Source organism: Vicia villosa, linkage group LG6, assembly GCF_029867415.1.
Source record: "Vicia villosa cultivar HV-30 ecotype Madison, WI linkage group LG6, Vvil1.0, whole genome shotgun sequence".
Taxonomy (NCBI): Eukaryota; Viridiplantae; Streptophyta; class Magnoliopsida; order Fabales; family Fabaceae; genus Vicia; species Vicia villosa.
The window spans coordinates 160,030,611-160,044,877 of record NC_081185.1 but is presented as its reverse complement, the minus strand read 5'-3'; the positions used below and the strand labels follow the sequence as shown (position 1 = coordinate 160,044,877).

General features: G+C 34.7%; 2 protein-coding genes, 1 non-coding gene and 1 pseudogene across 3 annotated transcripts; 2 read left to right on the top strand and 2 right to left on the bottom strand.

Moving 5' to 3' along the window:
- Nucleotides 1-885: 885 nt before the first annotated feature.
- Nucleotides 886-2,399, bottom strand: LOC131615159 (MATH domain and coiled-coil domain-containing protein At3g58370-like; annotated as a pseudogene).
- Nucleotides 2,400-7,883: 5,484 nt separating this feature from the next.
- TRNAD-GUC (transfer RNA aspartic acid (anticodon GUC)) lies at nucleotides 7,884-7,955 on the top strand. The gene has a single exon. It is a non-coding gene; the product is annotated as a tRNA-Asp (tRNA).
- Nucleotides 7,956-7,975: 20 nt separating this feature from the next.
- On the top strand, nucleotides 7,976-10,199 carry LOC131610844 (autophagy-related protein 18a-like). Its single transcript, XM_058882896.1, has 4 exons — nucleotides 7,976-8,901; nucleotides 9,088-9,301; nucleotides 9,487-9,613; nucleotides 9,863-10,199. Exons 1-4 carry the CDS (start codon nucleotides 8,083-8,085, stop codon nucleotides 9,951-9,953), a joined length of 1,251 nt encoding a protein of 416 aa, XP_058738879.1. The 5' UTR covers nucleotides 7,976-8,082; the 3' UTR covers nucleotides 9,954-10,199.
- Nucleotides 10,200-10,247: 48 nt separating this feature from the next.
- Nucleotides 10,248-12,955, bottom strand: LOC131610843 (pentatricopeptide repeat-containing protein At2g33760-like). Its single transcript, XM_058882895.1, has one exon. It carries the CDS (start codon nucleotides 12,829-12,831, stop codon nucleotides 11,425-11,427), a length of 1,407 nt encoding a protein of 468 aa, XP_058738878.1. The 5' UTR covers nucleotides 12,832-12,955; the 3' UTR covers nucleotides 10,248-11,424.
- Between the last annotated feature and the right edge of the window lie 1,312 nt (nucleotides 12,956-14,267).

The window sequence follows — 14,267 nt, the reverse complement described above, 5'->3', positions numbered from 1 at the left end:
TAGATATAAAAATCAACTAAAATGACTAACATGTTGAAATACACTGCTAATAAAAGGTAGCAGCCTAGCAGGAGATGATTTGAGGACGTATTAATGCCAGTATTGCACGCATCTAGGTCAACAATAATTTGAAAGGTAGTATAATTTTGAAAAAATTGAAATTTTTGTTGCACTAAAAACAGGATCTAGTACATATTTGCAGATGGTTCATCATGGACATTAAAAGTACTATTAGCATTACCCGTTTTGAAGAAAGCATACGGAGACTGCATGCATATATTTTCTGGTTTTTGAGTTTAGCTACAAATTAGCTGTGAGTTTTCTACATATTTTGAAGGTAGGGTCTTATGGTAAGTCTGTCGTATATCACATCGGGTGAATGGCCGATGTGAAAAACTGTAGTTCACCTCAATTAAGTTATAGCATACTACCAGAATGATAACTCTGGTTTTCACCTCGTGCTTACAGTGTAGGCGAAGTGATAACCCAGCTTTTCACCTCGAACCTACAATCAAGCCGATCAGTGATAACCGTACTTTTCACCTCAATCATGCAGATTAGGCGAACTGATAACTATAATTTTCATCTCGGGTCATGAGTGTAACATAATGATTTAAGCTCATTCACTCTGTGACATCGCCTTAGGCTCTTGGGGCGTGGACATTCTGAGCTCATTTCCTCTGGCGTATGGACAGTTGAATTTTTTACTGAAGGAGACGACAACCTTATAAAAAAATTATCTTTATGAGCGATCTTTTCCATTTGTGTTGTCATGTTATAGTTAGTTACAAAACTCCTCGGCTTAGATCTTGTTAACTTTGGTTTTCCAAAAGAGTTTTGGAGTAACAGTAAAATATATTTATGAGATTTTATAAATGAGTTACTTTGAAGATATATAATAATTACATTAATCAATTCTAGGTGTAACTAATCCAACAACTAAAAGTTCAACTTCAAATATACAATTATCTTCCACCAAAAACCCATTATTCGGATTTTTTAGTTTAGTCAATGTCACAAGTTGTCTAGACCCCCACACTAACTTTGAGCTGGAGAATTTGCAATTTACTGCAATAAAAATCAGATTAAGTTAAAATAACAAGCTTAAGACTTGATTAGAGAAGCAACAATCGTTAAGAAAACATATACAGGTTTACATTTTTCTTGAGCATGTTGGCCAGTGATTTGGTCTTTGGCACGAAGAGTGCCATCCACAACAAGTTTAGTGTTTGCTGGAACAGTTGAAATGTCCAAAACTAAAAATAACGAAACACATAAACCCTTTCCTTCAACTACTCCATTAGGGTATAGCCGAAGCTTCCTAGTAAAAACAAACAAATAAATTATATGAAAAGTTGATGTATCTGATCATTAGGGTTTATGTTAACGAGAAGCATTTTACTATATACGTACCATTTATAGTCTCCACCTACAAATGATTCAGACTCATACTTGTCTAAATTTGCAAGTGAAAATTTGCTAAATTTCCAGCTATGTGAAACTGTGGAAGATTCTTTTATCATTGATAAACAATTGCCTTTGTTCATGGTCTTGACGATGAAAACTTCAGCTCCAAAATCACAATCATTGTCATTCACATATCCATTTGAAGGGTCAAGAAATGTTTCAAGGTTGATGAATTTTGAGATACCCTATTCTGTTTTCATGACATGAAAACGCCTAACAGTTGCATCTGCATGCAGTGTATTTTATGAGGACTAAAAAATACTCAACTCTGAAAATTTTAGTGTAATATGTTTGATAAGTTTAATCGTATATTACCTTGTGTTGTAAGATACTGATCATCGATATAATTGTATGCAGAAAAGTTTATAATCGCGTTGATTTCCCAATCATTAGGTAATGAAGTTTGGTCCATTAGCGTCAAATAAATAGAAATGTGACCTTGTCCATTTTCTTTTGGATTCCCAGTTGGGTAAATAGATAGACTCCTGGCGCGATATTCATAATATTCAGACAGACATATTTTCAATATAAAGTATTTGATGCGTATTTTAAGGCCGAAAATAATTAGCATACCATTTATAACCTCCTGCTTCAAACTCTTCTGAGACACATTTTTCAATGGATGCCTTTGAAAGCAATGAGAAGGACAGAATTTTGAATGTGTAATGACTTGGTGGAGCTTTTCTTCCTATAAGAAAGTATATAGTTATCAATTCAAAACAACAAACAAGCGTAAATTGTTAGTTACATGAATCACCTTTCATGGGAGTGGTAGACAACACCTGATCAACAATTTTCTTCTCGGTGATTGACATAGTAGGCCTTTTAGGGAAGAACTAAGGATAAAGGTTTTTATTCTGGATTTTGGTGTTTTCTTAAAGATTCTAACCTTCACTGCTTTTGTATATTTATTCACTTTTATATGTTGTTAAAGGAAGGGATTGTTTGTGGTTTATTTGGTTGTATTTGCACATTATATATACCTTAGTTAATCTTTATAGTTTCAATCAAATGATCATTTCATATGACACACAATCCTTTGCTTGTTGGGGCAGAAACGATTGTAAGAAATAATCTGAATGTTGCATCAGAATCAAGTATACTTTTCTTCCATGCATTTTAAATATTTTCCTCTAACTTTGGCCATAATTGGATATGCTTTCACTCTTTGTGTTTTTGTTTGATTTATTAAGCTGTATTTACTCATAAATGAATTATATTAGATTATCTTATTTAGACAATCCTTAACTATGAATGAGTATTTTTTTTAAAAGTTATGTGAGTTGAACTTCTTCAAATTAGAACAGTAGAACAATGACAATTAGAATTCTTAGTTCTGATACATATGACACATTTTCTTATGGTGTTAAATTGTATTATGAACAGTGAATAAGACATGTGTGTATATACTACTTTGGTGTGAGATTTATACTTTATTATATTGTTTTCATGAATAACATCATATTGAGTTAAAAGTTTGGCTAAAAGTGGTCTGTCATGTTAGGTAATAATACATGTTTGAGATTAATTTGATTCCAGTTTACATCTGTACAGAACTTACTTGAATGATGAGTAAACTCTAGTTTACAAGTATTTATGATTTGTAGTTAAGATTTAATACTTCTGGCCAAAAACCTTGATACTCTGTGTGAGTATTTATGATGAGTTATTATCATAATCTGTTATTTACTTGAGTTTATTGAAGTATTGTACATGAGCAATTAACATGTGCTAAGAATAAGCTTTGGTGTAAATTATGATGACACTATTTTGTGTGCAAAGTTGCATTCTATTGTTATGACTTTTTTTTTTTTTTTAGAGTTTAAGGTTTCACATACTGTTACGGTCGGTCAGACGGTGAACCGAAAGGTAAAGCAGTCTCATAAGGTCATCGAATCATTGTTACAATTGATTCTGTAAGAATCGATGTGACTCAGCCGATTTACTGGTCAGATAAGTGGACCGGTGGATTTCTTAAACCGACAGATTGATCTGTTTATGTTTATTTTTTTAACTTAATTATAATTTCGATCTCTATTTTCTTTTTTCTTAAGTTTCGGTGCCATTATTTTAAAATTTAATTTTATTAATATTTATAAGGATTAAATATATTTCTAGTTCCTATAAATATTGCACTTTTTAAGTTTAGTTCTTCTAAATATTTCCTTTAATGAACCGTCCTTTTAAAATTTTTCAACCATAGCATTAGTCATTGACGTCAAATAGAGCTAACCGCAGTACTACACGTGGAATATAATTTCATTTAACATTATGTTTTATGGGCTAATGTATACTTATTGAATTCATACATGACATATGTGTTAATAAATAAAAAGTTTTTCCCCAATAAAATTTTATTGACCTAATTTTGTTCCTAAGTCTCTCACCTCCGCCTGGTTTTCTTCTTTTTCAATTACCTCATCCTCTTCCCCCTTCATCTTTTTTTTCTTGTATTCCATGGGGATTTTAAAGTCAAGCTATACAATAAGCAATTCGTATGCATCTAAGCATCTTCTTCGATGAAGAATCGAGTTGGCCGTTTATGTGGTTGCAATGGTCGGATGGTCTCCTACCAATGCAAGAAGGGAGCCAATAAAGGGAGATTATTTTGGAGATGTTCGTTCTGGAATAGTGCTGAACCTTGTGATTTGTTTATCTGGGATAATATTAAATTAAAAATATAAATAAATAATTTTATTAAAAAATGTATGATTGTCATAAGGATATTTTTTTAACTTTATAAAATATAAAAAAATTAGAATATTTAAAAATAAAATAATTATTAAAATTTTAAAGATATGAATACTAATTTTATTTTTTATCAAATTAAATATATATTCTTAAAAGGATAATTTTGTCATATATATATATATATATATATATATATATATATATATATATATATATATATATATATATATATATATATATATATATATATATATATATATATATATATATATATATATAATTTGGTATCATGTGTGAACCAAACACATGATAGAATAAGTCTTATCTTGTATGTATCATATCTTATTCTTATCCTGCTTGATATCCTATCATGTTTCTATAATATCCTGCGCACTAAATATGCCCTTAAGATTATAATTTTATCAAATACACCATAAATCTCTTTAATGTTTAATTTGGTAAAAAAGAATAGAGTTATATATTCTAGAATTACAACATTTCTCTCTCATGCAAATCTCATTAAACTTATTTATTATTAATCATATATTTAAATAATATAATAAATTCAAAAAACTTTAAAATTATTTAAATAATATAATAATACTATAAATTAACAAGATTTTTGAAAAAAATTCATGTTAACAAATGAAAATAAAATCATATTTTTGCATTATTAAAAGTCATATAGTCCAACCAGTGACCCACTAGTTTGATTAGTAACTCAATGACCCAATAATTTGACTAAATTGATGGCTGGACCAGATTTTAAAACATTGGTTTCATGTGATGTGATAATGATGGAGGTGTTAAAGATATATGCGAATTTTCTGTATTATTATATTTTTAAAAATTTTAATTAAGGGATGTATAGATGAAGAAGCTTTTCATCTAATTGGTGGAAGGATATTCTAGATTTAGACAAACTTGCACCTGTGAATCTTTTCACCCATGGTTGTCGTATGCGCGTGGGTAAAGGTTTCGAAATGTCTTTTTGACACGCTTGGTGGACGGAGGAGGGAATTCTAAAAGATTTATTTCCTATTCTTTTCTCTTTTTCTGTTTTACAGGATGTCTCTGTGGCTGCCATGGGAGGGTGGAATTCTAACGTTTGGAACTGGTCTGATTTCGGGATTCCTCTTAGCATTCACACGGTTCAGAATTTGGAGCCTTCGTTTTCCAGGCTGAACGATCTTCTGCAACAGTACTGTCCTACTAAAGCAGTTTCAGTCGCTGTTCCAGGACCAGTATTGGGCACTTCGCACCTGTTTGTTTATAATGGAAGTAATGGCATTGGTATGCAGTCGGCAACAGTTGCAGTTTCCACATCTGTTATCGCTAATACTGTGTCGTATTCTTTTTCTCCTTGTGGCGTTGATAGGCCTTTTTGGATTCATGATAGTGAAAGCATTTTTTCGGTTTCCAGCTGCCATAAAATCATTAGCTTGGCGCATATTCCACTTGGCCCAGCGGAAAGATTTGATTGCGCGTTCAAAATAGTTGGAAAATGGACGCTCCTTTGAAGATAAAGGCGTTCATTTGGAGGTGTTTTATTAATATCATTCCGACTCGTGATTCTCTTCTAAGTAGAGGTATCATCTCTAACTCTTCTTCTCTGTGTTGTTTCTGTGGTGCTCATCCGGAATCGATCAATCATCTCTTTTTGGATTGTGTGGTTGTGTCTTTGGTTTGGAAAGAGATGACGGAATGGCTGGGTTGGAAGATAGATAAGTTTCATAGCCTGAAAGAAAGTTTCATGAAGTAGTACGGCTATAGTAAATATAGGAAAGTTATAAAAGGTAAAGAAGGGGTTGTTTGGATGGCAGTTTGCTGGAATATTTGGTTGACTAGAAACAGCATTATGTTTAGAAACGATTCGTGGAATGTCAACGATATCGTTTGGGGCTCGAAGATCATGTCAAGCATATCGAAGAATATGGACGTCATGCACCTTTGAAATGTTGAAAGGGCATTGCATAATCTGAACGACATCCTTCTGTAGGAAAATATATCATAAGGGGGTGAATGTTTTCTTCTATTCATCTTCTATTTGTGGTACTATGTGACTGTACTTAGAGTATCCATCTAAGAAACAATAGTAAGCATATCTGACTAATGTTTCTAACATCTGGTCGATGAAGGGAACAAGAAAATGATCCTTTCTAGCAGTAGTGTTGAGTCTCTGGAAATCAATATAGACTCTTTGGTAACTTTTCTAAATTGTTTTCATGTTCACGATCATAATCATTCCCCTTTCTTTGCTACAACATGTACATGACTTACCTATAAATTGTCACATATAAGATAGATAAGGCTAACATCTAACAATTTCATCACTTCTTTTCTTACCACTTCTTTCATAGTATGATTGAGTCTTTGTTGTGGTTGTATTATCGATTCTTGTCCATCTTTAATGAGAATCTTGTGCATATATAGTGTTGAACTAATACCTATTAGGTATTTAATGGACTGTCACATAACACCCTGGTATTGTTGGAGTCTTTAATAGTTTTTCTTCTTCACATGTTTTTAGGTTTGCATAAATTATTGTGGGGCATTAGTTATCCTATGTTAAAAACATCTACTTCAGATGGGATGACAATTGTTTAAGCTCTATCATTTTTTCCTTGGATTACTCTTTTACCTCTTCATTTACCTGGGTTACCAAGTCTTCCCACAGGGCGGGCATGTGTGTATGGATTTCATCATACCTATTGTGTTACTAAGTCTTTCCACAAGGCGAGCATGTGTGTATGGATTTCATCATTGATAAAGCTTTACTTTATCTTTGGTCTCTACTTTCTTTTACAATTTCAGATGTCAAACTTAATACTTTTTCAAGAGGATATATGAGCACTTGATTTTCTATAGTTTCTTGAATGATAGAGTTCAGGACGTCAACATTGTACCAGGTCTCTTTGTCTTGTGTTTCATTATGACTTGATGGTGCCATTATCCCCTAGTTGCGATCATCAATCAATGCGATCAGACTATCGTATTTGTTGTGCGCATTCAAATCATCTCTTCGTTCAACCAAAATCTTCATGTTTTGAATTGTTTGAAACTTAACAACATGAAAGTTACTTCAAAACTTGATTGCCGTAGTTGAAGAATTATACCTTGATTTAGACCTCTTGCAAAGGAGGAGTTCCTTTTTCTCCTTTTGCTTTGGTGCCATATGAAATTCAAATTAAAATAATTTAAGCAAAAGAGTTTAATACAATTGATATTCAATTTATTGTCTTTTTAACTTTACATTTCACATTTACACAACATTGATGCATTCACGAATTTCATCCATGAACAATTAACATAAAAAAATTTGTAACCATTTTTAGCATTATAAAAAAATATTTGTACAAAAAATTTATTATATGACAAAATTTTCATAATATCGGTTATTTTGTCACATTTTTCTATATCGCATAATTAAACGTGGTATATATAATATCTTTCTTTATGCCAAATGTTGATATAAAATTTATGTCAAATATACATGTTAAAACTTAGGTGTCAAATTTATGTATATTTTTTATATAAAATTTATATGTTAAACTTAAAACTGTGCTAACTTTTTGAGAGAAAAAATTATTTACAATTACCCAATGACATGTCTTATACGTGTCAGTATCAGATGATAACGATGGAAGCTCTAAGGTAAAGCTTAGGGTAAAGCTTGCCAGAAGTATATGTGTCATTATTGAAACAACTTACCACTATAACAACAAGTCGTTGTAGTATAGTGGTAAGTATTCCCGCCTGTCACGCGGGTGACCCGGGTTCGATCCCCGGCAACGGCGAAAATTTTGTTTTTTTTTTTTCCTTATTAAATCTTCTTCTTTATGCTAACTGAACAGAAAAACTCACATAGTATTATTGTTTCTTCCTTAGCGGGAGAACGAAGCTTCGAATCAATTTTCCACTTCAATGGCCACTCTTCCTGCTTCCCCTTCACCCCCTTGGCCAAACCCTAACACTAACCCTAATCTCAATTCAATCCCAAACCCTAATTTCCATCCTGATCAATCTCAAACCCTTGACTTCGATTCCCTAATGTCCCCCCAATCTCACCACGCTTCCACCGATTCACCACCGGAGTCTCCTCCCGCCACACCACCGTCGCTTCTTCATCTCTCCTTTAACCAGGACCACGCCTGCTTCGCCGCCGCCACTGATAACGGCTTCCGCATATACAACTGCGACCCTTTCCGCGAGCTTTTTCGACGGGAGTTCGGTGGAGGCGGAATCGGCCATGTTGAGATGCTTTTCCGATGTAATATATTAGCACTTGTCGGCGGTGGGTCTCATCCTCAGTATCCTCCCACCAAAGTCATGATCTGGGATGATCATCAAGGGACGTGCATCGGGGAGCTCTCGTTTCGTTCTCCGGTTAGCGGTGTTCGGCTGCGGCGGGATCGGATAATTGTTGTGGTGGAGCAGAAGATATTTGTGTATAATTTTGCTGACTTGAAGCTGTTGCATCAGATTGAAACCATTGCGAACCCTAAGGGGCTTTGTGAAGTTTCGCACTTGACTGATTCGCTTGTTCTCGCTTGCCCTGGTTTACATAAAGGGCAGATTCGCATTGAGCATTTTTCGCAGAAGAGGACTAAGTTTATTTCTGCTCATGATTCCAGAATAGCTTGCTTCGCTCTCACGCTTGATGGACAGTTTATCGCCACTGCCAGCACCAAGGGTACCCTGATTCGGATTTATGATGCCGAACTTGGCACACTACTTCAGGAAGTATGGTGATTTTTTGTTTTGATTAATCATGTTTCTTTAATTGGATTAGATACAATTAATGTCTAATGTATATGTTTGTTACTTTATTAATGTTCTGTGCTTTGAAGATTTGAATTTGATATGTGGGCTATTGAGATTTGAGACATTTTGGTTGTGTTGTTTAAGATTATTGGATGTTGATTTTAGGTAAGAAGAGGTGCAAATGCAGCAGAGATATTTAGTTTGGCGTTTTCTTCCACTGCTCAGTGGTTAGCAGTTTCCAGTGACAAGGGTACTGTCCATGTTTTTGGCCTTAAGGTTAATCCCAATGTCCCTGAGAATGAAAACTCCCCTGGGTCGTCGAGTTCAGATGCCGCCATTGCCCCAGCTAGCTCGTCTCGCTCCTTCATTAAATTTAAAGGTAAATTTTCTTGCTGTTTTATTTTTATCAACTTAAGTAATTCTTTCTATGTGCTTATGGAGAATGTGTTGGAGATACTGATCATGTTTTAGTTTTATGATCTATTTTTTTTCTGTTACAATGAAATAGTTGTTAATTCAATTATATGTTGTTCTTGTGGGTCAAATGTTACTATGCATTTGCAGGAGTGTTGCCCAAGTATTTCAATTCAGAATGGTCAGTTGCTCGGTTTCACTTACACGAGGGCACTCAGTACACAGTTGCATTTGGTATCGAGAAGAATACAGTCATAATTCTTGGCATGGATGGAAGGTATGATATGAGGAAGTGACAAATAATATATCTTGTCTATAAGTTTTAGATGCTACTAAAAATAGTTGATAATGTTATTCCTTTCGAGTATTTGAAGAAAGACTGATATTTGTTATGTTTGCCCCACTGTCATACTTTCTAATTTTAAGAGTAATGTAATATGGAAAAAGTTGATCAGAAAGTGTTCCCAAAAAAGGTGAACTTTATGTTATGTGATGTTAATAATTTGCAATTGGTTGTTCTGTGCAGCTTCTATAAATGCCAATTCGATCCAGCGCAAGGAGGTGAAATGACCCAGCTTGAATTTCATAATATTTTAATGTCTGAAACAGCCTTGTGAGAAGAAATGAAATCCTGTAGCGTTTGACACTTATCTTTTAGTCAGGGTTGTTCTACAGGAATTCTCACCTTGGAATAATAGTAAAAATAGATGAGGAGTGTAATTAGTAATAGATGGGAGGTTGAAGTAACGCAGACATTGTAAACTTTGGTTTGATCTTGTTGCATCAATTGTAATATTGTAATTATATACACTAATTTTTATATATTGAAAGCTGTGGTATAGCGCATGCACACACTTTCCTTATGGCTTGTCATTCCTTTCAATTTACAGTTTTTTTTTTATGTCATTATCAAACATGGCTAGATGCTTATCCTGCAACTCACAGTACTTTCTTTTTCAAATATATAAGAAATTTTAGGAAAAAATATCAAATGATTGACATCTTCAATAGATGAACAACAAACCTCTAGCAGGTCGAAAAGCCCTTATAGTTATAGGCCGTCTAAGTCCTATAAAATGCTGTTTAATGAAAAACTTTTTTTTCATTACAAATTCTTGGATGTCTACATATTTCACACAACCATATGCTTTTACATTGGATGCATCTTCCCAAACATGGAGACGTATCAAAAGCATGATTTGCAATTGCACTCAAATATAAGAAGTATTTCCCCATTTACAAAATTCTCGTAAGGTATTGTAATCAAAACAAAATCTGAGAGAATGTATGCAATATGAATTCCATCAAAATATATCCAATGTTGAGTGGGAAAACGTGTAGAATACCCAAGCTCAAATGATCCACAAGTCAAGCTATGGTTGTCATCTGATCAAAGACACAGCAGTATATGGACTATCATCCCAACTGTTAAATTCTATATCATGTAGCATATGAAGCAGCATATCTTTCATCATTCCCCTTACTCTATCTTTCATCTTCCCTCTTCTGCATATAAATTTGCCAGCTGAACATAATAAGCAGTGTTATCGGGCTCCATCTCAACTAGTTTCCTAGCTGTAAACTCGCTAAATTCAAAGTCGCCCTGAGATTTGTAACAAACCAACAACCTCACATAGCTTTCGTCGGCTCAAAAGGCATGCATCTAATGATCTCAAAAACCTCTTGCAATCAACCGGCATGTACCAAGAGATCAAACATAAAAGCAAAGTGTTTGACATTAGGACAAAATCTATACTTTCCATCAACCTACGAATACCTCAAAATACTGATGCTCTGCAGGAATACTGACTTGCACATGGTCTACTTTCTAAGTAAATGTTGGCAAACTAAATCATCAAGAGGCTTTTGAAAACAAAATTACCCAAATAATAATCAGTCGTACCATTCTTCAATATCACTAGACATATATAACCACCAATATCCATCAAGAAATAGACATTGTAGCCCAGAAGCCCCCTAGCAGAAGTAACGGTTAACTTGGTGGTGTTCCTTGAACACCAACTTTAGAGGGAGAGACAAGCATTCCATCTCAGCTTACAAGTTTCATGAAAATGCTAGGAGAGTGAGTTAAAGTGCCAAGACTTCACTGGCAGGCCTTTGATGTTCAAATTCCACAGAACTACAACCCAAGTCCTTAGTCAGTTCTCTCTCTTTCATCATTCCCCTTACTCTCTCAACATCGTTCCATCTTTCCGCCTCTGCATACAGATTCGACAGCTGAACATAATAGGCAGTGTTATCCGGCTCCATCTCAACTAGTTTCCTAGCTACAAACTCACTGAATTCAAAGTTCCCTTGAGATTTTGAACCACTCAACAACGATCCCCACATAGTTTTTGTCGGCTCAAAAGGCATACATCTCATGATCTCAAAAGCCTCTTGCAACAGACCAGCACGCACCAAGAGATCAACCATACAAGCATAATGTTTCACATTAGGACAAAACCCATACTTTCCATCAACCAACATACTAAATATCAATCGACCCTTATCCACCAAACCCGAATGACTGCACGCTGAAAGAATCGCAACCAAAGTCACTTCATCTGCCTTAACTCCATCAAACTCCATCCTATTAAACCACAAAACAGCCTCGTCGCCACTCTTAGCCAAAGCTAGCCCTTTAATAACAGCATTCCAAGTAAACACATTATTCTCCTTCATACAACTAAAAACCCTCAACCCATCTTCCACTCTCCCACATTTCACATACATATCAATCAACGCCGTCCCCAAAACCACATCCAGTTCCCACCCATTCCTCATTATCATATCATGTATCCAAATCCCCATTTCAATAGCACCAGAGCTAGCACAAGCAGCCAAAGCATTCACCATCGTAACCCGATTCGGCACCACACCCGCATACTGCATCTGCTCAAACACAAGCAATGCATCATCAAACATCCCACCAAACCGATAACCCATAATCAAAACAGTCCAAGACACAACATCTCTGTGCGGCATTTCATCAAACAGTTGTCGACAAAGTTCAACATAACCACACGACGCATACACATCAAGAAGCGAGTTACTAACATAAACATCGTTTCCATAACCAAGTTTCACAACATGAGTGTAGACACACTGGGACTGAACGAAGCTGCGGGTGTCAGAAAGTGACTTGAAGAGGAAAGGGAACGTGAAATTGTTGGGGTGGATGGAGTTTTTGTGCATGTGAGAGTATAGGGAGAGAGGGGTGTTGGGGATGTGGGAATGGGAGAAAGCTCTGATGAGAGAGTTGAAGATGAAAAGATGGGGTTTTGGAATGAGGAGAGTGAAGAGAGGTAGAACTGAGATGAGAAGATTGTGAGATTGAGACGCGGTTATGAAGTTGTATGCGATTGTGGTGTTTGATTGAAGGTTGTGGACTATGATTTGCGCTTGAATTTGTTTGACGTGAGTTTGAGAACGGCAAAAAGTTTTCAGCAGTGTTACGACTCTCTTTGCAAAGACACTCATGCCATTCATCATAATCTTCTCTTCATTTCATACAATTGAACTATGAAATGGAGGAAAATGAATCAATCACTATGTAACTATTTTTATGACGGAGCATAAAAAATGTTGAAGCCAATTCTACAAAATGAAATTAACTAGGCTGTCTCCAAGCTTAAAACCAAATGTTTTAAGAATATCACTTTATATAATACAAGAAAATTGCAAAATAAAGATCAAAGGAGTTGAAAAAAATTTCAATCAATGATATATATAAGCAGTTTTTGTGTGATTTAAAAATACAAAATCCTAGGTTAGAGTTATGTTCTAATGTAAAGTTTTTTTAATATATATATATATATATATATATATATATATATATATATATATATATATATATATATATATATATATATATATATATATATATATATATATATATATATACGATCATATTGATTCTCGGTCGACCACTCTATAAAAATCACTATCCTTATAGTACCTTCTCAGCGCACAAGAACTGTCATGCAGTCAAGAAGAGGGGATTTAGTCTCACGATGCATTTAATGGTTCTCCACAAGTCACAACCCTTTTGACAAATATCAAGTTTATTATTTCATCTCTACAATATATATGTAGTACACGCCTATTCAGCTATTCAAAATCAAATTCAATTTTAATTCACTATTCTCCCTCACGTACTAACTTCAGAGTTGCAGTGCTAACTCTGCAGTTCAGTTTTCTCTCTATCGCACCAAAATCTCAGATCCGCAAACATTTATAATCCTCATTCCTTTTCTGGAAAAAGAATTATGATTCCCGCGTTTTTCACTATTTCACATCCGCTCTTTGATTCCTCAGTTTGAAACCTTCTCAGGTCATTGAATCAATAGCACTCAAAATTGAACACGAAGATTCGTCATGTTTGATCCAATCAAGAATCATTTTAACTTTGATTTTATGATTTTCCATATCTCTGATTCATCTGCTTCAAAGTAATGGCTAGGTTCAAAGCTACTTGCTCTACCGCACTACGAGAAGCCGCTACCGCTATTGCAACTCAAGTAATAGTTAATCAACCACCTCCACCTCCTCTACAAGGCATTATAAATCCGGGATAAGAGGTTTTGTTGCATCTAAATCTAGTATAGGCTACTTAGATGGATTTGTCCTAATGCCTTCGATTCGACCTTCAATTCCACCTCCAGTTTCGCAACCTAGAGCCTTCCTAGTTTCCAGCTACTGCGGACAAACCTTGAATTGCAAGGCGCTAACGAGTTGTTGAATAGTATGAATGCGCAAGAAATAAAGGAAAGGTTATTTCGCCTCAATGAGAGCCTTCATAATGCTCCTCCTCGAGAAAACACTATTAAAGAGGCTATATTCAAGAGAACTCAATATGTTGTTCCTGAGCCGACCGCGGCGAAGAAAGATGAAGCTCCTAAGTCGAAGAATCATCAAACGAGAAAGAA